Below are 26,996 nucleotides of genomic sequence, written 5' to 3' on the forward strand. Positions count from 1 at the left end.
CAAAGTGGACTGCAGTACTGGGGTTCCGCAGGGAACAGTGCTAGCGCCATTCTTGTTCACCCTGTACACTGCGGACTTCAGGCACAGCTCTGCAGACTCCCATCTACAGAAGGTCTCTGATGACTCTGCCATCATCGGCCTCATCATGCGCGTGTGCGCACGTTCAAAGAGGAAAAAGTTGGACTTTTGACACAGGAACGCAGGTTTCATTATTGTACTGTTCACAGAAACATAGAATAAAAACCACTGAAAATTACGCCATTTGATCCATCGAGTTTGCGGCTTCTCGATAAAAGAGGAGCTCATTCATTCTCACACCGCCACGGTTTTATAGATTTGCATTATTTCTACTGTATTTCTGTTATTCAATTATGTTACCGAGGTATACAGGATTATAGATAAATAGGATGTTCACGGCCCTTTTCACAGAGTAGGGATACTAAAACTTAATGGCATAGGTTTAGGTTGAGAGGGGACAGATTTGGGAGGCAGTTCGGGGGCAAACCATTCACTCATATGATAGTTCTTATCTGTAATGTATTGCCAGAGGACGCAATGGAAGCGAAAACAATAAAACGCTCAAAATACATCTGTACGGATGAGGATTGGAAGGGGTTACAAATAAATAGACGAAATCCCTTAAAATTGGTCTAACCCAGAACGACAAGTTTGTCGGCATGGACAAGACGGGATGAAAGGTTTTCTATACAGTGTCACTCTGCGACACGATGACTTTGTTCGCCTCTTGTAGTCCAAAGCAGAACTTATCTGTACCGTATCTGCATTGAGGTCATTCCAGAATACAACCATGCGTAGATGAAGGGATTAAAAGTAACATTAGCAAAGTTGCAGATGACGCAAAGCTGGATGGCAGATTGAACAGTGAGGAGGATGCTATGAGGATGCAAGGTGACTCGGACAGGTTGGGTGAGTGGACAGGTGCCTGGCAGATGTAGTTTATTGTGGATGAATGTGAGGTCATCCACTTTGGCGGCAAGGACAAGAAGGCTGATTATTATCTGAATGGGATCAAGTTAGGAAAAGGAGAAGTACAACGAGATCTGGGTGGACTTGTTCATTAGTCACGGAAAATAAACATGCAGGTAGAGCAGGCAGTGAAGAAAGCCAATGGCATGTTGGCTTTCATTGCGAGGGGATTTGAGTTTGGGAGCAAGGAGTTCTACTGCTGTTGTACAGGGTCCAGGTGAGACCACACCTGGAGTATTGTGTGCAATTTTGGTCTCCAAATTTCAGGAAGGACACTCTTGCTATTGAGGGAGTGCAGCGTTGGTTCACGAGGTTAATTCCTGGGACGGCGGGACTGTCATATGTTGAAAGAATGGAGCGACTGGGCTTGTGGACAATGGAATTTAGAAGGATGAGCAGGAATCTTATTGAAACATATAACATTATTAAGGGATTGGACACGCTGGAGGCAGGAAATATGTTCCCGATGTTGGGGAATCCAGAACCAGGGTCCACGGTTTAAGAATAAGGGATAGGCCATTTAGAACGGAGATGAGGAAGAACTTTTTCACCCGGAGAGTTGTGAACCTGTGGAATTCTCTGCCTGAGAAGGCAGTGGAGGCCAATTTTCCGGATGCTTTCAAGAGAGAGTTAGATTGAGCTCTTAAAGATAGTAGAGTCAATGGATGTGGGGAGAAGGCAGGAACGGGGTACCGATTGTGGATGATCAGCCATGATCACAGTGAATGGCGGTGCTGGCGCGAAGGGCAGAATGGCCTACTCCTGCACCTATTGTCGATTGTCTGTTGTTGCCTTGTGATTTTTTTTCACATCGCTCTCAATGCCCTTCTCCTTTATTGTATCCTTATGACCGAAGCGCTGATACTTTCATGTGTAAGTCTCTACTAATAGAACACAGAATTGTAGACCAACTTCGCAACGTGGTCTCACAGTTTTGGTGACGCTTGCTCCCACGTTTAGTTCCCTCTTCCTCTGCAGCCATTTATTGTAAGTTGACTCTCTGCATTATTGCTGCCCATACGCAACTCCGCATTTTTTTTACTTCACCTGGTTTTCGTCTGGTTATGCGGAATCCGATTTATACCCTGTCGAAATTCACACTGAACACTTCCCCATTGGCAATACGAAGACATTTGTCTTTGCCAAATGTAGAAATATTGTCTGATTCACAAATGTCCCCATTATTAATATAGATGAAGACAAGTAGTGTCCCCCCCTCCCCGCTCCCCCCCCCAATCACCGACCCCCCGGGAAGTTGGGGAATCTCCTTTTCTTCAACTGTAATAATATATCTATATTCACACATAGATTTCGGTTTAAGTTTATTATCAGAATGTCTACCAAGGAACAGTGGAAAGCTGTGTTTTGCATGTTATCCAAACAGATCAGATAAACTATGCATAAACACAATCAAGTGAAACTCAAGTATAATATGTAAAGAAATTGCGATGATACAGAGTGGGGAATATAGATCTCAGCATAGAAGCGCCTTAGTTCCAAAGAATAAATCTACTATCAACGATGGGAGACAGATTCCAACAAGGGGACATAACTTCAGAATTAAGGGACAAAAGTTTAGGGGTAACATGAGGGGTAACTTCTTTACTCAGAGGGTGGTGGCTGGATGGAATGAGCTTCCGGTGGAGGTGGTGGAGGCAGGCTCGATTTTATTATTTAAGAGTAAATTGGATAGGTATATGGATGGGAGGGGATTGGAGGGTTATGGTCTGAGAGCAGGTAGATGAGACTAGGTCAGAGAAAGTGGTCGGCATGGACTGGTAGGGCGGAACGGGCCTGTTTCCGTGCTGTAATTGTTCTCTGGTTTTATGGTTAAATGGGATTGCGGGGGGCTCGAACTGTACCCTGGCTCATTCAGAAACCTGATATCAGCAGGGATTAAACTGTTCCCTAACCTGGCGGTGCGCGGTTGCAAACTTCAAAACATTCTCCCCACCGGGAGCATGGATAAGAAGAAATGGCCGGGTGGGACATGCCTTTGATTATTTTGGCTGCTTTTTCAAGGCAGTGTGAAATGTAAATGGATGTAATGCTGGGGAGTCCGGCAGTGTGATGGAGTGGGCTATATCTACAACTCACTGCAATTTCTTGTTCTCATGGGCAGAAGTGTTTCCAAACCACGCTGAGATGCAACCTGACAAGACGCTCTCAATTGTGCATTTGCAAAAAGTTCAAAGAGTCACTGGAGCCATGCTGAACTCTCAGGTCTGCTCGGGTAATTGAGGCGTTGATGTGCCTTCCTGGCTTCCACGACAGATCGTAGGTAATATTAACATCAGGGGGATCAAGGTCCCAACCATGTCCACGTGCACCATTGATGCTGTTTAGGCTTTGTACTCCACCTTGCTTCCTAAAGTCAATAACGAGCTCATTTGTCTACCTTCCCTTGAGCGAGATGATATTGTCCTGGCACATTCTTTATCTCCCTCCTCTACTCCGTCTCGTCGTTTTTGATGACTCGGCCCACCTCAGAGGTGTCGTCGCGATCACTACATCATGCACTTAATTAGCATGCCCCTTAGCAAATCATTTGTATGATTTCTCTACTTCAACATCTAAATCACCCGTTTCCTTTTCCCCTGACTCAGTCTGAAGAAGGTTCTTGACGAGAACGCCACCTGTTCTTTTTCTCCACAGATGCTGAGTTATTCCAGGTTTTGTGGTCGATAACAGTTCTGTTCGTTGATGTCGGTGTATCCAATTTTGTTTTGTCTTTATCTGTAATATGGATCACAGCACCTGTCTGGTGTTTTTTTTTGTATCTTTCTGTCTCTTGTTGATTTGATGTCACCTCTATGTTCTGCATCTTTTAACTCATTTGGCTTGACATCTGGTGACATTACAGACTGTGTGTATTGTGGTAGTGTTGGTGTTGTACTCCACGTTGTCGATGTGGTTGCAGGTGTGGTGGGGGTTGATGGTGGTGATGACAAACTTCTCTGGTTCACCAGGTCAGGTGTTGGTTGGATGTGACCCCTGTTTCTTCTTAACTGCGTCCCAGTCTCCGTCTCAACGATGTACGATCTGGGAGTCTCAGCTCTTCCCATAACATTTGCTGGTGTCCATATTTTCAGAACAGAATACTGGACATGAACATGCTGTCCTCTCAGCAGTTCTGGCAATGCTTTGGCATGTCTGTTGAAAGACTGACTTCCTTCCACTTGAGCATCCGTCAGTTGATGTCGTACTTCCACCTGGTCTTGTGGAGGGTGTATTGGTTGTTTTGTACTTTCTGCCATTCAGTAGCTCTGCTGGTGACTCCACGTCAGCTCTCAGTAGTGTTGCTCTAAGTGACGACAAGGCGTGGTTTGGATCTTCCCTTGGCTCTCGGCATTTGATGAGCATTATCTTCACTGTCTTTCTAAGAACCCGTGTCGCCTCGGATAGCGCGGTGAAACTGTGGTGATGATGAACCCATATTCTTCTGCAACTCCTTGAATTATTTCGAAGCAAACAGGCTCCTATTATCACAAATCACCTTCTGACATATCCCTTGATCAGCAAACAGTATCCGTGCAGCTGTAGACATTGTTGATGCCCTCAGGTCTTTCATGTTTCTGATGAATGGAATCTTTGAGTAGTAGCAGGCTACAATCAAGTACCATTCTTGGATGGAGGTGAACAAATCTATATGCAAGGTATGCCATAGCATTGGTGGAGTCTAATTGGGTATAATTTCTTCTTTCGATTGTGTTTACCTTTATTTCTGGCGTAGAGCACATTCAGACACCATTCTTTCTATTTCTTTGTATTAAAACACAACACAAAGATCGGGAAAGACAATCGACTTTATTTAAGAGCGCCAAATACAGTGATCACTGGGAGCAATTTATGAGATTGCTCAACGAACAAAGATTCATCGACTTATGTACAGAATTTTCCTTTGATGTTTTGTTTATTCCAGAAGGCACGTCAGGACTTTTACTTCTTCCAAACAAATATACATCATGCACCTCTGAAAGACACAGCAGAGTAAACGCAGCCTAATTCCACCCCATTACAGGTAAGCAAACGACCTGTTATTCTATTGACCTTATTTTATTGTTTTACCATTGCCATTTGTCCTTTGGCAACAGAGAACAGAATTGCACGTGACAAGTTAATAACAGATTGAATCAGTTATAAATATTTAAGTTTGCAATGTGTTTACTGGCATCGAGTGACATACAAAGTAATCTTTTGTTGAACATTTGAGTCTTCGGTAACTGATTAAAACATATTTAACACTCGTGGGTCGTATTCAGACTCAGTCCTGTACACCACTACAACCATGTTATATTTTGTATTGCCTTGAAGTCTATCTTCAAGATAAAGAACTTTGTGGCGGAGTTCTCTTTTAATAATTCTATCTATTGAAATGGCTTCCACAGGCTTCTCATTCTGTAACTGTTCACGCTATCTAGATCGCATGATTTAACTATGTCATGCACTACGTTAGCATGTTACAACCCAGTTTCAATTGTAGCGATAACGGTCATGTTAATAAAGATGGATGTAATATGAATATTGCATGATTTGAAGGTGACAATGTCCAAGTTGAACATCAGAACACAACATGTGTTGTGTTCCTCATTGTACCTTGGACAGAGGTAAAAGTCTCCATTGTTTTATAGTGTCACAAGCAAGCACTTTGGATTAGTCAGTGTGCTGTGTGCCATGCACTTTCTCTCTCTCTATCTCTTTCTCCCTCTCTGTGTAGCAAAAGTGTCACTATTATTGAAAGATCCACATAGGTTGGATTGTATTAACACAAGGTTATCTTAAAAAATTGCACATTCATGAGTGCAGTTCCAATTTGGAGAAGGTGAGAACAGAATATAATTAGAGAAACAAACACCCCACTCATATTTTTCTTGGTTTAGGTGAAATTGTTGCATCTTTTAATGTTCATGATGGTCTTCAAACGAAAGGCGTAATTCACATAGAGCACTGAGATATACTTCATTGCTGGGATCGAATTCCAAGGCCTTTTCAAAGTATTCAATAGCTTTAGACTTGTCCCCGTCCATCTGATACATTAACCCTTTGACACCAAGTGCCTTGCTGTCATGTGGATCCCTGCAAAGTGTCCTTTCTACCCACTTGTCCAAATTTTCATAACACATTTTCCACGCTTTGGAGTTATTTTTAATCTTCAGTCCTTTCTGGAATAATTTGACAGCATTTGAATCAGCCCTTCTCTTCTGCAGTTGAAATAAGCCAGCCTGTAAACATATTCTCTGCATATTATCTGGACGAATACCCTCTAACTCCAGCAGTTTGCTGTAGACCTCCCCTGCTTTGGAATTCTCTCCATTTCTTAGACAGATGTCCGCATAATCTAGTTGTGATTTAATAGCTGTCCTTGGACGGTGTTCAAATGCCTTTCCAAAGTGATGCTTGCAATTTTCGATCAACAACATTTTCTGTTGAAATTCAAGATATTGTGGATCAGAGCTCAATCTATTTTTCAACAGTTCAAGCAGTTGCACTCTATAGCACATACCTATTTGGTCGTGTAGGACACTGTTGTGTGGAGTGATTCCTAATGCTTTTTTCAGCAGCTCAATTGCCCTTTCCACAGCTTGTTCTAGTCTGTAAAATTTTGCCGCATTGCGAAGCACTTTTGGAACATCAGGGCTTTTCTGTACGGCTCGTTCAACTAATTCATTTGCTTCCTCCTTTTGCTTGATCTCTTGCAGTTTTAGGGCCAACATCACCATGGCCAAAGATTCATCTGGATCAAGCTCCAGCACACGTCTCAGATGCTTCACGCACTGACTCCTTGTGCATTTCTCTGGGGTTCCAGGAATTGGTTCCAGACGATACAGAGCAGTGGCGTAGCCCATGATCCAGTCTGTGTTATTGGGATCTTCTTCCAGAGCTTTCTCAAAACATTCCATAGCCTCTTCATAGTATTGAGCTGCCGATCTCAACAATGACCATCCCTTCTCCCCATACACTTCAGGTATCATTGCTGTGTAGCGGGGGCCATCAGTGAGCGGTTTACAGATCATCTCCAGCTTGTCGAGGTAGGACTGGGCCTCGGTCAGTTGTCCCATGTGGTAATGCACCCAGGCGTAGTTTCCATAGGTGATGATGCTTCTTCTTTCAAATGCATCTTTGTGGTTCTCCCTCAGAATCTTTTCAGCTTCCTTTAAATTTTCAAGAGCTTCTTCATAGTTGCCCTGCAGGCAGTTTACAAAAGCAAATTGGTTGCAGGACCTGGCCTTATACTTCAAATTCAGATCTATAGAATCTTGTAATCTGTACATCATATCATCCAGGTCAATGGTATCCTTCTGTGGGCCCCACGTGAAGTGACACTGAAGCTGATCGAGCTTCTTTAAATCCCTCACTGTTTTGCTGTAAGAGAAGAAAACACATGAAAATCGGTCGCAGCCAACCTCCAACGCTTCAGAAATAGTCAGCAGATCAGACATGCTAGACGCTTTTCTCATATGCCTCTCTCTTAAATGCCTCTATCATATCTGCTTCAACCACCAACCCTGGCAGTACATTTCAATCTCTTATCACCCTCAATATAAAAATAATTGGCCAACACATCTCCTTCAAATCTTGCCCCTTGCACATTAAACCTATGCTCTTTAGTATTTGATTTTTCCATCCCGAGAAAAAGGTACTGACTGTTTTTCCTGTATATGCCTCTCATAAATTTATATAATTATATTTGGACTCCCCAAAGCCTCTGGCATTCCAGAGAAAACAATCCAAGTCTGTCCAAATGCTCCTTATAATTAATATCCCCTGATCCGTTCAACATTCTGGGACACCTGATCTGCACATTTTTAAAGCCTCCATATCCTTACTGTAATGGAGTGACGAGAATTGTATGCAAAATTTCAAATAAAAAGTCCAATAAAGCTGCAACATCCTCGTAAACCTTTTCTGAACCCTTTCAAGCTTGAAAATATCTTTCCTACAACAAGGTGCCCAGAACTGAATGCAATTTTCTAAATGCGGCCAGGACCAGAAGATCTGTGCTAAAGGGACTGTTTGAGTCGGCTGGGACTCTATTCCTTGGAGAGCAGGAGGATGAGAGGTGATCTCACAGAGGTGTATAAAATCATGAGAGGAATAGATCGGGTAGATGCACAGTCTTTTGCCCAGGGTAGGTGTATCGAGAACCAGAGAACATAGGTTTAAGGTGGAAGGGAAAAGATTTAATAGGAATCTAAGCGGTGACCTATTCACACAAATGGAGGTGGGTGTGTGGAACAAACTGCCAGAGGACATAGTTGAGGTAGGGACTATCCCAACTATTGAGAAACAGTCAGACAGGTACACAGAAAGGACAGGTTTGGAGGGACATGGGCCAAAAACGGGCAGGTGAGATTGGTGTGGCTGGGATATGTTGGCCAGTGTGGGCAAGTTGGGCAGATGGGCCTGTTTCCACGCTGTATCACTCGATGAGATTCAACAAAGGAAATATGTCCTTAAACATTATAACATCCAATTCTTACCAGCCATGCAGGATGAAGAACCATTTACACCATGGCCGAAGGAGACACAATGTTCTTTAAACCACTACTTTGAAATATTGTACTGTGATGCAGTGAAATTCTAGAAAGGTGAATCCAGCAGAGTAGAAGCAGGAGCATGGATTCCAAAAGGAAATTTAAAAATCTATAACAGAATTTGAACCTTGAGTTGCAACTTCATCTTTAGGGGTCCATGCTGCACAATTCACTGGTGCTAATGTTGAACACTGGTGAATGTAGTTGAACCACTTCTGATCAGCACTGACTTCAATTATGTCACAAATGTAGTTCAAAGGCATCTCCTCATCTGGTCAACTACTGTAGGTTAAACACACAGAGGGAAACTAATTCTGCACTTGTCCACGGGGAAAGTTACACATGAATTACTATTGAAACAGTGTGTGGTGTGGTTGGAGCACTGTGACAGTCCAGTCTATCTCAGCGTGACTCTTGATCGATCTCTGACCGACAAAGCTTAAAGGAAAAGTTAGTTCCAGAAATGCTCTTCTTAGCAAGTTGAGTACCTCAAAATGGGGAGCAAATTCCAAAATCATTCGATCAACACCTCTGGGTCTCTGCTTCTCCACTGCCGAGTATGCGTGCGCAGTATGGGAGCGCTCAGCTCATCCAAGGAAGATTGATCCTGTGCTGTCGCTGCATCAGTGGATTCATGAAACCTACCAAAACTGACAGCATCTACCTACTCTCTGGCATTGCACCTCCTGGAATCAGAAGAGCTACAGCCAGTCAAAAAAGAATGCCTCAGACAATCAGAGGATGAAAGGCGCCCCAACATGACCACCCTTTGCTACTCAGCGTTTGAAATAACGCAGAAGTTTCCTCTCATCTGTCCATCCCCTGGACTGTAGTGCATCGTCCAGAAGGCTCAAAGTCTGGGAGGAGAGACTCAAGAAATCCCCGGAAGACTTTCACATGGCAATCGATCCCTCTGAGAAACTCCCACCAGGTTCCGACCAACCGTGGATAACCTGGTGCAGTCTCAACACACAGGCATGGGGAGGAACTAATTGAACATGCTGAAGTGGTGATATACTGAAGATGCGGCAAACTGCGAATGCGGACGGGGCCTCCAGACCATGGAACATCTCCTGAGCTGTGACATGCTGCATGACACATGCACTGTGAAGGATCTTGCAGAGGCCAACGACGTGGCACTAAAATTTGCTCACTATTGGCAAACAGTTGTGTGATGACACGAATAAAAAAACTATTGAAACGGCTATTAGTACAGGTGTTACACTTCTCTGGACATACTGCAAGGCAGTTACACAGCTGTGGCAAGAAATTAGCTGATGAACAGGTGGAACAAACTGTCAGGATGGATATTGTCACATCGGAGAGTATAGCACAAGAACAGGTCCTTCAGTCCACAATTTTTGTTTTGAACATAATGCCAAGTCAAACACTTATCTGTCTGCAAATGATCCATATCCCTCCCTATGCTACAAATCTTTAAAGCATGTAACCTTCCCAAAATCAGTGGTGGGATTTGAACTCTTGCATCAATAGTCCGGTAATACTCCCAGCTTCTTACACCATAACATGAATGACTGAATGAATGAATAAGTTTATTGGCCAAGTATGCAAGGAATGTGCCTTGGTGCTCCGCTCACAAATGACAACACAAACATACAGTTAACAATTAACATAGACCCTCAATAAAGAGATAAACCAACCTCTCTCCTCAGTCCTTTTACGAGGGTGAGGAATGCTGTCAAAAGATACAACAGGATATAAATCAGCTGCATAAATGGGCAAAGAAATGGCAGGAAGGAACTGCAGGTGCTGGTTTATACCAAAGACTGTTTCCGGCTGTATATATATGATATGATATGATATGATATGATATGATATGATAAACACAAAGTGCCAGAGTAACTCAGTGGGACAGGCACAAGGGATGGGTGACGTGCAGGCTCGACGATTGTTTAGCTGAACACCTCTGCTCAGTCTGTCTAAATGTACCTGATATATAGGTTTCAAAAGACAATTTAACTCCCCCTCCCATTCCCACACTGACCTTTCTGTCCTGGGCCTCCTCCACTGTCAGAGTGAAGCCCAGCGCAAATTGGAGGAACAGCACCTCAATATTTCGCTTGGGCAGCTAATACCCCAGTGGTATGAATGTTAACCTCTCTAACTTCAAGTCCATCTACCATTTCTTTGAAGATAGACACAAAATGCTGGAGTAACTCAGCAGGACTGGCAGCATCTCTGCATAGAAGGCATAGACGACTTTTCAGGTCGAGACACCTCTTCACCCCTTGCTTTCCCTCTCTCTGCATCCCTCTCCATCCCTCTCCCTTCCTACTTCTCTGACCAGACTGTCCCTGATTAAATGGTTTCTCGGTATACTTCGTTGTGACCTTCTCCTGGCCAACAATGATCTATTCTACATTTTCCTTGACCTGCATCTCATTTGATGTCTTGTTTACACATCTTACCCTTCCTTATCTCTGTGTCTCCCTCTCCCCTAACTCTCAGTCTGAAGAGGTGTCTCAACCCGAAACGTCGCCCATGCCTTCTATCCAGAGATGCTGCCAGTCCAAGTCAAGTCAAGTCAAGTCAAATTTATTTGTCACATACACATACTCGATGTGCAGTGAAATGAAAGTGGCAATGCCTGCGGGTTGTGCACAAAAAGAATTACAGTTACAGCATATAAATAAAGTTAATAAGTTACTAAACATAGCACAAAAAGTGTCGACAAAAATTTAGTCTCTGGGGTTATCAAAGTTGACAGTCCTGATGGCCTGTGGGAAGAAGCTCCGTCTCATCCTCTCCGTTTTCACAGCGTGACAGCGGAGGCGTTTGCCTGACCGTAGCATCTGGAACAGTCCGTTACTGGGGTGGCAGGGGTCCCTCATGATCTTGCTTGCTCTGGATCTGCACCTCCTGATGTATAGGTCCTGCAGGGGGACGAGTGTAGTTCCAATGGTGCGTTCTGCTGAACGCACTACTCTCTGCAGGGCCATCCTGTCCTGGGCAGAGCTGTTCCCAAACCAGACTGTAATGTTGCCGGACAGGATGCTCTCTACAGCCCCAGAGTAGAAGCAATGAAGGATCCTCAGCGACACTCTGAATTTCCTCAGTTGTCTAAGGTGGTAAAGGCGCTGCTTAGCCTTACCCACCAGTGCGGCAATGTGCGTTGCCCACGTCAGATCCTCTGCGATGCGGACTCCCAAGTATTTGAAACTGCTCACCCTATCCACAATAGACCCATTTATCTCCAGTGGCGTGTACATCCTTGGATGTTTAGCCCTTCTGAAGTCCACAATCAGCTCCTTTGTTTTAATGACATTCAAGAGGAGGCTATTGTCCTGACACCAGAGTGCCAGATCAGCCACCTCCTCGCGGTAGGCCTTCTCATCGTTGTTGGAGATCCGGCCCACCACCACAGTGTCATCAGCAAACTTGATGATGGAGTTTGAGCTGAACCTGGCCCTACAGTCATGTGTGTACAGGGAGTACAGTAGGGGGCTAAGGACGCAGCCCTGGGGGGATCCTATGTTCAGGGTGAGGGAGCTAGATGTGTGTTCCCCCATCCTGACCACTTGGGGCCTGGCAGTGAGAAAGTCCAGGACCCAGGCACACAGAGGGGTGCTAAGCCCCAGTTCCAGCAGCTTCTCAACCAGTCTGCTGGGGACTATTGTGTTGAATGCTGAACTAAAGTCAATGAACAGCATCCTCACATAGCCCCCCTGGCTGTCCAGATGAGAGAGAGCGGTGTGTAGAACCTGGGAGACCGCATCATCCGTGGACCTGTTCGGACGGTATGCGAACTGTAGTGGGTCCATGTTGCGAGGAAGGAGGGCGCAGATGTGCTTCTTGACTAGCCTCTCAAAGCATTTCATGACAACCGAGGTGAGGGCCACCGGTCGGTAGTCATTTAAACACGCTGGAGAGGCATTCTTTGGCACCGGTACAATGATGGATCTTTTGAAGCATGCAGGGACCACGGACTTTGCCAAGGAGAGGTTGAATATTGTGGTGAGCACTGGAGCAAGCTGAGTAGCACAAGACTTTAGTACTCGCCCAGATATACCATCTGGGCCTCCAGCTTTCCTCGTGTTCACACGCGTCAGAGCCCACCTCACCTCATGCTCGGACACCGAGAATGTGTGCACATCCCCGGCGGTGGATCCCCCTCCAGCCTCGCTAGCCAGCGCCCCTTCGGTGCTGTTTTTAGACGGCGAGCTGGTGGTGTTACCCGTCTCAAACCGTGCGTAAAAAGAGTTCAGGTCATCAGCTAAGGAGGAGCCGGCACTTCCGGTTGAGGGGGTGCTGGACCTGTAGCTAGTTATAGTCCGTAGCCCCTGCCAAAGGTGCCTGGTGTCCTGCTGCTCCATCTGTGACTCCATCTTGTCCCGGTACCTCTTTTTTGCATCCTTCACTGCCCTTCGCAGTCGGTAGGACTCTCCCTTGTACTCGTCCATGTTGCCGGATGCCAGGCCGGAGTTGTAAGCAGCGGTGCGAGCATTCAAGGCCACGCGAACAGACCTGTCCACCCAGGGTTTTTGGTTAGGGAAGATACTGACCCTTACCGTGGGGATGATGGTATCGGCTATTGTGGCAATGAAGTCCGTAACCGCTTCCGCAAACTCATTTACGTCTCTGGAACTTTCTTGGAACATGTTCCAGTCGACATCGCTCAGTGCATCCTGCAGCATGGCCTCTGAATGGTCAGCCCACCGCTTTACATCCCTCGTCACTGTCGCTTCCCGTACTATCCGTTGTTTGTACTCCGGCAGCAGGAAAATGGCAGCGTGGTCAGATTTCCCAAAAGGAGGGAGAGAAACGGCCTTGTAGCCTTTCCTGAACGGCGTGTAGCAGTGGTCCAAAGTTCTTTCCCCCCTGGTTACACACGTGATGTGTTGGTAGAAGTTGGGCATGACCTTTTTGAGATTTCCCCTATTGAAGTCTCCAGCCACCAGCACAGCCGCATCAGGGTTCTTGTTTTGGTGTTTGCACAACACATCGTGTAGGGTGGACAGTGCCACGTCGGTGTCCGCATGCGGTGGGATATAGACGGCTGTGATGATCACCGAGCTCAACTCCCGGGGTAGGTAGAATGGTCGGCATAGGATAGTTAGATGTTCCAGGTCCGGCGAGCAGGAACGAGAAAGCGTCTTAATATTCCCAGGATTACACCAGTTATTATTGGTCAAGAAGCAGACTCCTCCGCCCTTGGATTTCCCGGATTCTTCCGTTCTGTCCGCCCGGAAAACAGTGAAGGACTCGGATGGGCAGATCACCTGGTCAGGCACCAGCGGGGTCAGCCATGTTCCGGTCAGACAAAGGATGTTACAGTTCTTTATGTCCCTCTGGAATCTGATTCTTGCCCTCAGGTCATCCAGCGTGTTCTCCAGGGACTGGACGTTGGCCAGAAGTATGCTGGGCAGAGGTGGACGTAAGGCTTGGGTTCTGAGCCTGTTCCGAATCCCCCCTCGCTTCCCTCGGTGTTTTTTCCGACTTTCCCACTGACCTGCGCTCCCACTGCTGCTGCTGCCGCGGTGCGCTCCTTTGATGATCTCTATTGGTATATCGGTGAGTAGATTTCTGTTTAATAGTGCTCCTGTAGCGCTCGAGTTTAATTTTACGAGCGTTTCCCGGTCGTACATTGGTTAATGCTAAGTGCTAGCACACGCTAGAGCACTTAGGGATAATTTTAAAGTAAACATACCAGTTTAAAACGCACAGTTCCCGCAGAGCTACCACGACGGCGACTGGACTGGACCGCGCCATTAAAAGTCCTGCTGAGTTACTCCAGCATTTTGTGTCTATCTTCAAAGAAATGGTAGATGGAGACAAGTAATGGCTAGACCCTGAACAGCATTGATGTGCAGACGGATGTTGGAGTCCAAGTTCAAAGCTCATTGAAGGTGGCAGCACAAATGAATATGATGGTAAAGTAGGAGTATGGTATGCTTGCCTTCATTGCTAGGGGCCCTGAATATAAGAGTCAGGAAGTCATGATGCAGCTCTATAGGACATTTGTTAGGCTGCATTTGGAGAATTGCGTGCAGATCTGGTCGCTCCATTACAGGAAAGATGTGCAGGTTTTGGAGAGGGTGCAGAGGTTTAACAGAATGATGCCTGCATTACACAGTTTCAGATGCAGTGAGAAGTTGGATAAACTTGGATTGCATTTTCGGGAACGCCAGTAGTTGAGGGGAGACTTGATAGAAATATATCAAGCTAGGAGAGCCATAGATAGGGTAGAACCTTTTCCACAGGGTGAAAATGTCCAAACCTACAGGACATAACTACAAGGTCAGGAGAAAATTTAATGCAGATGTGCGAGGAAAGGTTTTTTTACATTGAGATGAGTGGGGGTGTGGAACGCATTGCCAGGGGTGATGGTTGAGCCAGTTATGATAGTGGTGTTGAAGATGTTTTTAGACAGGCATAAGTCCAGGTAATAATGGGATATAGATCATGTGCAGGCAGATGAGATCAGTTCATTGTGGGCTGAAGGGCTTGCTCCTATGCTGTACTGTCCTATGTTCTGTGGCATCAGTCATGATGCCAGATCATTAAAGAATACATTGGCACACACTGCAAGGTGAACTCACCCGAGAAGCTTTATTTCCAGAAACAAAACAAAAGGGTATAGAACTAACCCCACAGTTTCCTCTTCTCCTTCTCCTCTACACTCCAGGGTTAATAAGGGTTTGGTCAGTAGGATGGGGGTAGTTGGTCCAATGACACTTAATTGGACTTCACTTTTTCTCATTCGCCTGTGGCCGGGAGATGAGGGTACCTTAATGGGAACATGAAATCCCATTCTCCCTCCTTAGCGATAATCCCAGGATTTGTAGCAGGTCCGACCAAAGGGCGGGAGAGGATAACAACATTCTCAAGATGTGCTTCCACCATTGCCCTGCATTTTCACTCTTCTGTCTAGCGCTGTGCTCACTACAAGCTCTGAGTTTCAACCTGCATTGTTGTCCCTCAAACCCTTAGGGGTTCAGGACTCCTGGGGTTCCATGCGTCTTTCTTCGAAGCAGCATGTTCATCATGAAGCTGCAAGATTTCTGCCTCGAGATTCTTCAGCTTCTTTTCATTCTTCTTAGAGTGAAGATCTCCTCCCTGGAAATACAAGCCTCTCCCAGCTCAAAGGTAGACACAAAATGCTGGTGTAACTCAGTGGGATAGGCAGCATCTCTGGAGAGAAGGAATGAGTGACTTTTCAGGACCCTTCTTCAGACACGCCTCTCCCAGCTCACATTGGTGGTCTTTCATCTGTGCCTGAAGACTACAAAGTTGTTTAAATGTCTTATCACAACTTTTATTCACAGCCTCAATTTGTGCTTTTAGACCTTTGAGGTCCATCTCCAGCTTCTTCCTTGTACACACTGCTTCCATTCATCCTCCAGCTCTGCTTCAAACTCACAAACCTGTCTAACCAACATTCTCTTCTCTTCATTCTGCTTATCTCTGGCCTGTGGGTCCCAAAGATACACTGGGTGCAAACCAGGCTCCCAGGGTTTCTACTCGAAGAACGTGAGGTTTGGACCTTCCTGTGGCTGTTGAACAGGTGATCCAATCCTGAGTCACATAACAAGGAGTGGAACCAGGTGTCTTTAACCACCCCTACAGTGAGTGACCAGCTGTGGTGCTTCATGGCAATACATATACAGGCAGCTGGAACTTGGCGTATATCACCATGCACATGTCAGTGGGAGAATCTCAGATATCTACTTGCCTGTAGGTAACAGTTCTAGCCGGACCAGAGTAATGTAACTGGTCAAGTCTAATAAAGCTAATGTAGGTTGGCCATTAGAGGGTGTACATTCAGGGTGGTTGTCCTTTCTTCTGGCCCCCATGGATGGTGCAACCTGCCAGCCATAATTTGGATTGGGTCAAGGGGTGTCCTGGGTCTGCAGACTTTGGCTCGTCTTCGAGGTCTGGTTATGGGAGGCACTTCTGCCATCTCCTCCTTCCTGAGCCAGTCAGCGCCCCACCTCCCTCCAGGGTGGAGTCAGGGTTTTGCTCATGCAGGGACCCGAAGCCAGGGCTCATAGAGTTTGGACTCATTCAACACAGACAATAATCTCCTCATAGGTTTGGGGGGCCTGCTGTGCCACTGAACACCAGCTGGCCCTAGATAATGATCCATTACCACACAATCCGCAGATCTGTCCCTGCATTGTGTGAGGAGGCAGTGCACTCTTGCCCACATTCTCCAGTAATGTGGTTTCTGTCATGACTCCGGATCAATAATGAACGCACACGCATAGGCACAGACATATGAACAGGCACAGGGACATGCACACCACGGGCACACGCACACCATAGCACACAGGTGAACTCATCCAATGGGCTTTATTTCTAGAGACAAAGCGAGATGATATCTAGAACCATTCCTGTGGCTTCATCCCCTCTGAGCTGCGTGGTTTGTAAGGGGAAGTTCAGCAGGACTGGGTTAATTGGACAAATGATCCTGAATTGGACATGGATGTGGCTCATTTGCTCGTGGCCAGGAGAGTAGGTGGACCTTAAAGGGGACGTGTTATTACAGTTCTAAGTGGGTGGTGGAGAGAAAGAATTAGGGGATTAAAGGAGACCTGGAAAAACTGGTTTACTCCAGAGGACAAAAGTGGTTACACCTGCCCTGAAGTGTACAACAACATACCATAAACAACATACCATTAGCAAAAATAAGGGTAATAAACAATGTTACACCTTACTTTTTAATGTACAATTTGTATACATATAAATTTCCCCAGGTCCTATCCATGTACCTGTCTAAATGTTTCTTAAACTATGTGATAGTACTAGCCTCAACTTCCTCCAGCGGCAGCTCGTCCCATCCCCCACCTCCCTTTGCATCAACAGTTACGCCTCAGGTTCCTCTTAAATATTTCCCCCCTTCACTTTAAACCTATGTCCTCTGCTGCTCGATTCTGCTAATCCAGGCAAGAGACTCTGTGCATTTACCTGAACTATTCCTCTCATGATTTTGTACACCTCTATAAGACCATCCTCATCCACCTGTGCTTCAAGGAATAGAAGCCTCGCCTGCTCAACCTGTCCCTGTAACCCAGGTCCTCAATTCCGAGCAACATCCTTGTATATCTTCTCTGCACCCTTTCCAGCTTGAAACCATTTTTTCAACAACATGGTGCCCAATACTGAACACAATACTCTGTGTCTGTCTGTAAACCAGCCTCTGTCGTTCCTTCCTCCACTCTAAATGTGGCCTCACCTACGTCTTATATAAATGTAACATGACCTCACAACTTCTGTACTCAATACTCTGATGAAGGCCTTTCTGACACCCCATCTATCTGTGATGCCATTTTCAACTAACGATGTACCTGCACTCTGAGATCCATGTGCTTGACAACACTTCCCAGAGCCCTACCATTCACTGTGTAGGTCCTGCCCCTATTAGTCTTTCCAAAATGCAACATCTCACACTTCTCTGTTTCAAATTCCATCAAACATTCCTCAGCTCACCCGCCCAAATGATCAAGATCTTGCTGCAAATTTTGACAACCATCTTCACTTACTTCAATACGACCCACCTTAGTGTCATCTGAAAACTTCCTAATCATGCTTTGCACGTTCTTATCAAAATCATTGATGGAAATGACAAACGAAAAATGGGCTCAACAACGAACCTTGAGGCACACCACTAGTCACAAGACTGGTCACTGACCTTGTTCTTGTTATATTTCTCTTTTGATATTATGTTATGGTTCAGTGTTGTTTTACACACCAAATGTTTTAAGCAGAGACAGCTGCATTTACCACAGAAATTGCATTATCCTGCACAAATGCCCTCACGCTTAACATTTTAGAAGAGACTCGATCCAGAGGTGTGCAAACAATGTTAATTTAAATGGCACCAAATGACCTCTAACTCTTGGTCATATTGGGACTAATATACTTGAACTCTGAATCCTTGCTCTGGCAAGGATTATTCTCATCCAGATTCCCATCCCTTCCACCCCATCAGCCAGCATAATCCAACAAATCATCCTCCAACATTTCGGTCACCTCCAACGGCACCCCACTACTGGCCACATCTTCCCATCCCCTTCCCTTTCTGTGTTCCGCAAAGACCGTTCCCTCCGTAACTCCCTGGTCCACTCGTCCCTTCCTACCCAAACCACCTCATCCCCGGGAACTTCCCCCTGCAACCGGAAGAGATGCAACACCTGTCCCTTTACCTCCCCCCTCAACTCCATCCAAGGAACCAAACAGTCGTTCCAGGTGAGACAGAAGTTCACCTACACCTCCTCCAACCTCATCTATTGTATCCACTGCTCTAGATGCCAACTTCTTTACATCGGCGAAACCAAACACAGGCTCGGCGATCGTTTTGCTCAACACCTTCGCTCATTCCGCCTTAACCAACCTGATCTCCCGGTGGCTGAGCACTTCAACTCCCCATCCCACCCCCAGTCTGATCGTTCTGTCATGGGCCTCCTCTAGTGCCATAGTGGGGCCCACTGGAAATTGGGGGAACAGCACCTCATATTTCGCTTGGGCAGCTTGCAGCCCAGCGGTATGAACATTGACTTCTCCAACTTTAGATAGTTCCTCTGTCCCTCTCTTCCCCTCCCCTTCCCAGTTCTCCCTCTATCTTCCTGTCTCCACCTATATCCTTCCTTTGTTCCGCCCCCCTGACATCAGTCTGAAGAAGGGTCTCGCCCCGAAACGTCACCCATTCCTTCTCTTCTGAGATGCTGCCTGACCTGCTGAGTTACTCCAGCATTTTGTGACACCTTGGACAGGATAGTTTAGAGGGATATGGGCCAAATGCAGGCAAGTGGGACTAGTGTAGATGGGACATATTGGTCGGCGGGGGTAAGATAGGCCAAGAGCCTATTTTCACGCTGTATACCTCCATGACTCTATGACACCTGGGGAAAACCCAAGCTGTCACAGGGAGAACATAGAAACACTGTATAGACAGCACCCATGGTCAGGAATGAACCCTTGTCTCCCGCGCTGTGAAGCAGCAACACTACCACTGCGCTACTGTGCTGCTCTAAATTGAGACGTTCAATTTGCACTCTCTTTCCTTTCACCTTCTGCACTCCCTGTTGTAGTCGGGAATGGTAGACACAAAATGCTGGCCTAACTCAGCAGGACAGGCAGCATCTCTGGTGAGAAGGAATGGTTTGATTGTCTTTAAATAGATATACTTGATGGTCAGCATGAAGATGGTGGATCGAAAGGCCTACTTTGTCCATATGACAACTGGTACACATATGTAACCACAATGACAGAGAAAGTATTACACTTGCAAGAAGTCTGAATAACAAAAACAATTTGCTTTCTGAAGACTGGCTGCAATTTCGCCAGATAGGAGATAAGATACTTTTCTATAATGAAAGTTCATCAGCTTAAAATAACCTTCTTTCTACACGTCCAGCCACTTAATGACATATCTCTAAACATTTAGTACCAATTACATGTAATACATTACACATACTTTCAAACAAACAATGATTAACACATAAACTTTATACAGAAGGAATTAGAGTTCTGTACCACATTGTGTTCATTAGATACAAAGCTCTTTGAATTTCTTTTCACAGCTTTAGCTGCACTTTTGATGTGGAGTCGATTGAGAAGGGTGTTGCAGGCAATGATTTACTGAAAGTCATTTCCTGATGATGAATAGAAACTTAACCTCGAAAGTGAAACTAGCTTCCCCAAGAAATGATGACGATGATATTCCAGTGTGCCGGAGGCGGAAATGCCTGGATCCAATTACAAGCCCAGAGCAGGTTAGCAACTGTCACTGCATTCATCAGACCCGGCCTGATTGGGTGATCTTTTCTCTGCCTACTTATCATGTCTGGTAGGCATAACATTGAAAATAGGTGCAGGAGGCCATTCAGCCCTTCGATCCAGCACCGCCATTCATTGTGATCATGGTTGTTCATCCAGATTCAGTAATCCGTGCCTGCCTTCTCCCCATATCCATTGAGTCCGCTAGCCCCAAGAGGTCTCTCATTTAAATTCATCCAGTGGATACACCTGGAGCTCTATATATAGGATTTGAACCGCTATGTAAGAAAGCACATTTACATTAGAGTCCAAGAGATTCACTTGCCAAATTCCTGGGCATTTCTCATACAATTATGTTCAGAAGGAGGAGCCAGCGCTGCCCTCGCAGCTGCGGCTTGCCTGCAGTCCGTTTGTCTTTTGTGTTTTATGTTGTTTTTGTTTTAATTGTAGTTTAGATATGATGTAGTGTTTGTGGTTGTGTGTTATGTGGAGGGGGGAGGTGGGAACTGTAAAAGTGTCTCTCCCGAACGGAGACCCGACCTTTGTTTTCTGTGTAGTGTCTCCGTTCCCGCTGCGGCCTACCACCGGCCATGCACCTGGAGCTGGCGGGCTCCACCTACCACCGGCCATGCACCTGGAGCTGGCGGCCTCCGGCTGGGACCACCTGGGCTCTGGTTCACAGAGCCCGCGGCCCGGACTCACCACCTGCGGCGCTGGCTGCCTTCGGATGCTGCGGGGGTGCTGCGACTCGTCCCCGGAGGCTTCGGCGCGGGCAGCCTGGATGTCGGAAGCCCGCAGGGTGGGGGCCGACATCGGGAGCTCCGGCAGCGGCAGCGGCAGCAACAGCGTCTTCGCCCGCCCCGAATCACGGGGCTTGAGTCGGCCCGCCGCGGACCTTTAACCATCCGGCGCGGCGCTTCAATGTCGAGAGCCCCAACCGCCCCGATGTGGCAACTCCAACAGCCTGACCGCGGGAGAAGACGGCAGGGGAAGAGAAAAAGACATTCTGGCCTTCCATCACAGTGAGGAGGTGACTGGAGGAGACTCACTGTGATGGATGTTTCTTTTTGTTTGGTGTTGGTTTATGATTGTATGTGTTATTGCATATTTTTATTGCTTATTTTTATTGGTCTTATTGTTGAACTGCGGGTGATTTTTCATTTCACTGCACATTTATGTGTATGTGACAAATAAATTGACTATTGACTACTAATGCCTCTTTTTCACAAAATCTTTTTTTCGTTCTTGCAAAATGTGTGTGTGATTTGTATATAATTAATGTTTATCTTTGCTGCTCGAGTCCATGTACCTATGATGCTGCTCACCGTACATATGCGTATGACAATACAGTCGACCTGACCTGATCTGGGATGAGAGGGTTGTCCTGACACGAGCAACTAAACAAGACCTGCATTATTTGATATAGTGGAAAAGTCATCAAAAATAACCAGGGGGCAGGTATATGCCGCTGGGAATTTTGGGGACAGAGGCGCACGCTAAAAAAGGAAATCAGGAGGAAAAAGGGAACAGGAGCGAGCTCTGGCCAATAACATTAAGGACAATCCCAAGAGATTCTATGCACATTAACAGAAAAAGGGTAGCCAGAGAGAAAATGAGACCCCTTTGGAATCCCTTTGGATGAGCAAGATCTTCAATTAGTATTTTGCCTCTGTTTTTACCATGGATAAACACATCAGGACCAGCGAACTTGTGACAGTCAACAGAAGTGTCTGAGACCAGTTAGTATCATGGTCATGGAAGTACAGAATCTCCAAACACATATGACGTTATTGCAGATGGGTGACAGTGTGATCTGCGAGGAGGATACTATGAGGCTGCAGGGTGACTTGGATTGGTTGGGTGAGTGGGAAGATACATGGCAGATGCAGTACAATGTGGATAAATGTGAGGTTATCCACTTTGGTGGCAAGAAAAGGAAGGCAGATTATTATCTGTATGGTTCCAGATTAGGAAAAGGGGAGGAGGAACGAGACCTGGGTGCTTGCACATCAGTCACTGAAAGTAAGCATGCAGGTATAGCAGACAGTGAAGAAAGCTAATGGCATGCTGGCCTTCATGGTGAGAGGATTTGAGTATAGGAGCAACTGCCTACTGGTGAGGCCGCACCTGGAGTATTGTGCGCAATTTTGGTCTCCAAATTTGAGGAAGGACATTATTGCCATTGAGGGAGTACAGCGCAGGTTTATTCCCGGGATGGATGGCAGGACTGACCCGATGAAAGAATGGGTCGACTAGGCTTGTATTCACTGAAATTTAGGATGAGAGGGGATCTTGTAGAAGCAGTTTAATGTAGATAAGTGTGAGGTTATTCACTTTGGAAGTAAGAATAGAAAGGCAGATTATTATCTGAATGGTGTCAAGTTAGGAGGAGGGGGAGTTCAACGAGATCTGGGTGTCCTAGTGCATCAGTCAATGAAAGGAAGCATGCAGGTACAGCAGGCAGTGAAGAAAGCCAATGGAATGTTGGCATTCGTAACAAGAGGAGTTGAGTATAGGAGCAAAGAGGTCCTTCTACAGTTGTACCGGGCCCTGGTGAGACCGCACCTGGAGTACTGTGTGCAGTTTTGGTCTCCAAATTTGAGGAAGGATATTCTTGCTATGGAGGGCATGCAGCGTAGGTTCACTAGGTTAATTCCCGGAATGGCGGGACTGTCGTATGTTGAAAGGCTGGAGCGATTGGGCTTGTATACACTGGAATTTAGAAGGATGAGGGGGGATCTTATTGAAACATATAAGATAATTAGGGGATTGGACACATTAGAGGCAGGAAACATGTTCCCAATGTTGGGGGAGTCCAGAACAAGGGGCCACAGTTTAAGAATAAGGGGTAGGCCATTTAGAACGGAGATGAGGAAGAACTTTTTCTGTCAGAGAGTGGTGAAGGTGTGGAATTCTCTGCCTCAGAAGGCAGTGGGGGCCAGTTCGTTGGATGCTTTCAAGAGAAAGCTGGATAGAGCTCTTAAGGATAGCGGAGTGAGGGGGTATGGGGAGAAGGCAGGAACGGGGTACTGATTGAGAGTGATCAGCCATGATCGCATTGAATGGCGGTGCTGGCTCGAAGGGCTGAATGGCCTACTCCTGCACCTATTGTCTATTGTCTAAAGGATTGGACAGGCTAAATGCATGAAAAATGTTCCCGATGTTGGGGGAGTCCAGAACCAGGGGTCCCAGTTTAAGAATAAGGGGTTGTGATGAGTAGTGAATCAATGGAATTCTCTGCCACAGAAGGCAGTGGAGGACAATTAACTGGTTGTTTTCAAGAGCGAGTTGGATTTACCTCTTTGGTCTAAAGGAATCAAGGGATATGGGGAAAAAAGCAGAAGTGGGGTACTGATTTTAGATGATCATATTGAATGGTGGTGCTGGCTTGAAGGCCGAATGGTCTACTCCTGCACCTATTTTTCTATGTTTCTAAGATAGACCAATCTCCTGAGCCTCATCAGTTGTGTCTGAGGAAACTAGGGAGGAAATTGCAGGTGCCCTGGATGCGATCTATGAGTCACGATTAAATACGGGTGACATGCCGCAGTTGGGGAGGGGGACATAGTTCCTTGAAAATGGCATCACAGGTAGATAGGATGGTCAGGAAGGCTTTCAACACATTGGCGTTCATCAGTCAGAACATTGAGTATTAGAGTTGGGAGGTATTGTTACAGTTAAACAAGACATTGGTGAGGCCAGATTTAGAGGATTGTGTTCAGCTTTGGTCACCCTGTTATAGGAAAGATGTTGTTAAGCTAGAACAGGGGCAGAAAGGATTTACACGGATGTTGCCTGGACTTGAGGGCCTGAGCTTTAGAGAGAGGTTAAGCTGGCTAGAACCTTATTCCTTGGAGCACTGAAGTATTAGGGGTGATCTTATAGAGCTGCATAAGATCATGAGCGGAATGGACAGGGTAAATGCACAGGTTTATGGTGAGGGGGGAACAATTAATAGGAACACAAGAGGCAGGTTGGGCCAAAGCACCTGTTTACGACACTATAGGAGTTCATGAGATACATGTATAGGAACGGTTCAGAAGGCAATGGGCCAAATGTAGGAAAATGGGCCTAGCCCAAAATGGCATCCTAGTCAGCATTGACAAGTTGGCCCAAAGGACCTGTTTCCATGCTGTATCGGATTATAAATCTACGGTTACAGTTACACCATAATGGGGTAGCCATTGAAAGCTTTTTGTATTGTGCATGAAGCTCTTCAGAGAGAGCACGGTGAATTATCCACCATGGAGGGTGGTAGAGGTGAAATCAGTGGAGGCAAGGAAGAAGAATATTGATTTTTCAAAGATTGGGGAATTGAGAGCTACGAGCAGTACACACAGGAAAGGAATTGAGGCCTGCGGCAGATTAGTCATGATCATATGAAGGAGAAAGATAAGCTACTCCTGCCTTTTTGGTGTTTTTACATGAAAGGATAGAGTGGCTTGATGATTCCAGAGCAAAGCGTATCAGAGTATTGTAGACAGGACTGGAGGATTTAAAATCAGACAGTTAAAGTGGATGGTGATATCTCACTGGGAACCAAGGCCAGAGGGAACACATACACTCTCCGAGTCCCAGCTCCCTCTCACCTCAGCTTTGCTTGCATCTGTTGCTCAATGTTCCCTGTGGTTCTTCACCAGATGTTCTCTGTCTCTGACACAGAGAGTCTCAGTCCGTTAGCTTTCTGTAACAAATGCAACATCAATCAAAGACTGATTGGGCAACTAGATCTAAATGCCAAAAATAGACATATTGTTCTGGAATCTGGAGTACAGAAACAGGCATTTTGGCCCAACTCATCCATTCTGACCAACTTGCCTGATCTAACTGGTCACACTCGCCTGCACCTGCCCAATACACCTCCAAATCTTTCCACTCCATGTCCCCATCCAAATAGGTTTTCAATTTTGTAATCGTACTCACCTCTGCCATGTTCCTCTGGCAACTTGTTCCCTCAAAACCTCTTGAAATTTTCCCCTCTCACATTAAACAATGCACCCAAGTTTCATACACTCCTTCCCTGGGGAAAAGTATGTGCAGTTCACCTTATCGATGCCTCTTCTGATTTAATAAACCAGTACAACATCACCTCTTGGACCTTACTCTCCCCAGAAAGCAGTCACCGCCTCTCCATATTCCATATTCCTCAAACCCTCCAGTCCTGGTAACATTTCATCAATCTATTTCCACCTTTTCCAGTTTACTGACACCCTTCCCTTAGCAGGGCAAGCAGAACTGAACATTTCTCCAGGTGTGGTCTCCCCAATGTCATACATTAGAACAAGATGTCTTGGAGCAGAGCAGACCCAGATCACCTCAGGCAGTGCAGCATCTCCTGGAGCTTTAATGGGCAAGGAGTATACCGTGAATAACCCAGAGCTGGACATAAAAAGAGCCCATTCACACTCAATGTGGACCTATTGGGTTAACATATAACATATAACATATAACAACTACAGCATGGAAACAGGCCTGTCCGGCCCTACCAGTCCACGCCGACCATTCTCCCTGACCTAGTCTCATCTACCTGCACTCAGACCATAACCCTCCAATCCCCTCCTATCCATATACCTATCCAATTTACTCTTAAATAATAAAATCGAGCCAGCCTCCACCACTTCCACCGGAAGCCCATTCCATACAGCCACAACCCTCTGAGTAAAGAAGTTCCCCCTCATGTTACCCCTAAACCTTTGTCCCTCAATTCTGAAGCTATGTCCCCTTGTTGGAATCTTCCCCACTCTCAAAGGGAAAAGCCTACCCACGTCAACTCTGTCCGTCCCTCTCAAAATTTTAAAAACCTCTATCAAGTCCCCCCTCAACCTTCTACGCTCCAAAGAATAAAGACCCAACCTATTCAACCTCTCTCTGTAGCCTAAGTGCTGAAACCCAGGCAACATTCTAGTAAATCTCCTCTGTACCCTCTCCATTTTGTCGACATCCTTCCTATAATTTGGCGACCAGAACTGCACACCATACTCCAGATTCGGCCTCACCAATGCCCTGTACAATTTCAACATTACATCCCAACTTCTATACTCGATGCTCTGATTTATAAAGGCAAGCATACCAAACGCCTTCTTCACCACCCTATCCACATGAGATTCCACCTTCAGGGAACAATGCACAGTTATTCCCAGATCCCTCTGTTCCACTGCATTCCTCAATTCCCTACCATTTACCCTGTACGTCCTATTTTGATTTGTCCTACCAAATTGCAGCACCTCACACTTATCAACATTAAACTCCATCTGCCATCGTTCAGCCCACCCTTCCAAAAGGCCCAAGTCTCTCTGTAGACTTTGAAAATCTACCTCACTATCAACTACTCCACCTATCTTACTATCATCTGCATATTTACTAATCCAATTTGCCACACCATCATCCAGATCATTAATGTAAATGACAAACAACAGTGGACCCAACACAGATCCTTGGGGCACTCCACTAGACACTGGCCTCCAACCTGACATACAATTGTCAACCATTACCCTCTGGTATCTCCCATTCAGCCATTGTTGAATCCATCTTGTCTGTGTTCCCTCCACCGCCCCAGCCTCATATCAGATCCCCCGCTCTGTCTTCCCCTCCCCAGTTCCAATATGTTCCTTTATTCGTCCCACACCAGGGAAATTTACAATTTACCTTCCTCATGCACTCCTCCCCATGCCCTCTCCCCGTCAACTTCCCCATGCCCCTCCCCAGTACTCTTCCCCCACCACACTCCCCGTGCAC

General features: G+C 46.0%; 1 protein-coding gene across 3 annotated transcripts; it reads right to left on the bottom strand.

The window, feature by feature from the left end:
- Nucleotides 1-5,655: 5,655 nt before the first annotated feature.
- Nucleotides 5,656-26,818, bottom strand: LOC144612376 (interferon-induced protein with tetratricopeptide repeats 5-like). 3 transcript variants are annotated; one of them, XM_078431960.1, is made up of 3 exons: nt 26,753-26,818; nt 24,851-24,945; nt 5,656-7,350 (listed from the first exon to the last, which is right to left on the bottom strand). In XM_078431960.1, the coding sequence occupies exons 2-3, from the start codon at nt 24,865-24,867 to the stop codon at nt 5,886-5,888; spliced, it is 1,482 nt and encodes a 493-aa protein (XP_078288086.1). In that variant the 5' UTR covers nt 24,868-24,945; nt 26,753-26,818; the 3' UTR covers nt 5,656-5,885. The 3 variants fall into 3 exon arrangements, 2 of the variants coding, with proteins under 2 accessions (XP_078288086.1, XP_078288087.1); XM_078431961.1 differs by lacking the exon at nt 26,753-26,818 and adding an exon at nt 25,185-25,236; XR_013549658.1 differs by lacking the exon at nt 5,656-7,350 and adding an exon at nt 17,117-20,539 and having other exon boundaries at nt 26,753-26,782.
- Between the last annotated feature and the right edge of the window lie 178 nt (nt 26,819-26,996).

The sequence above is a fragment of the Rhinoraja longicauda genome, chromosome 44, assembly GCF_053455715.1.
Source record: "Rhinoraja longicauda isolate Sanriku21f chromosome 44, sRhiLon1.1, whole genome shotgun sequence".
NCBI classification, from domain to species: domain Eukaryota; kingdom Metazoa; phylum Chordata; class Chondrichthyes; order Rajiformes; family Arhynchobatidae; genus Rhinoraja; species Rhinoraja longicauda.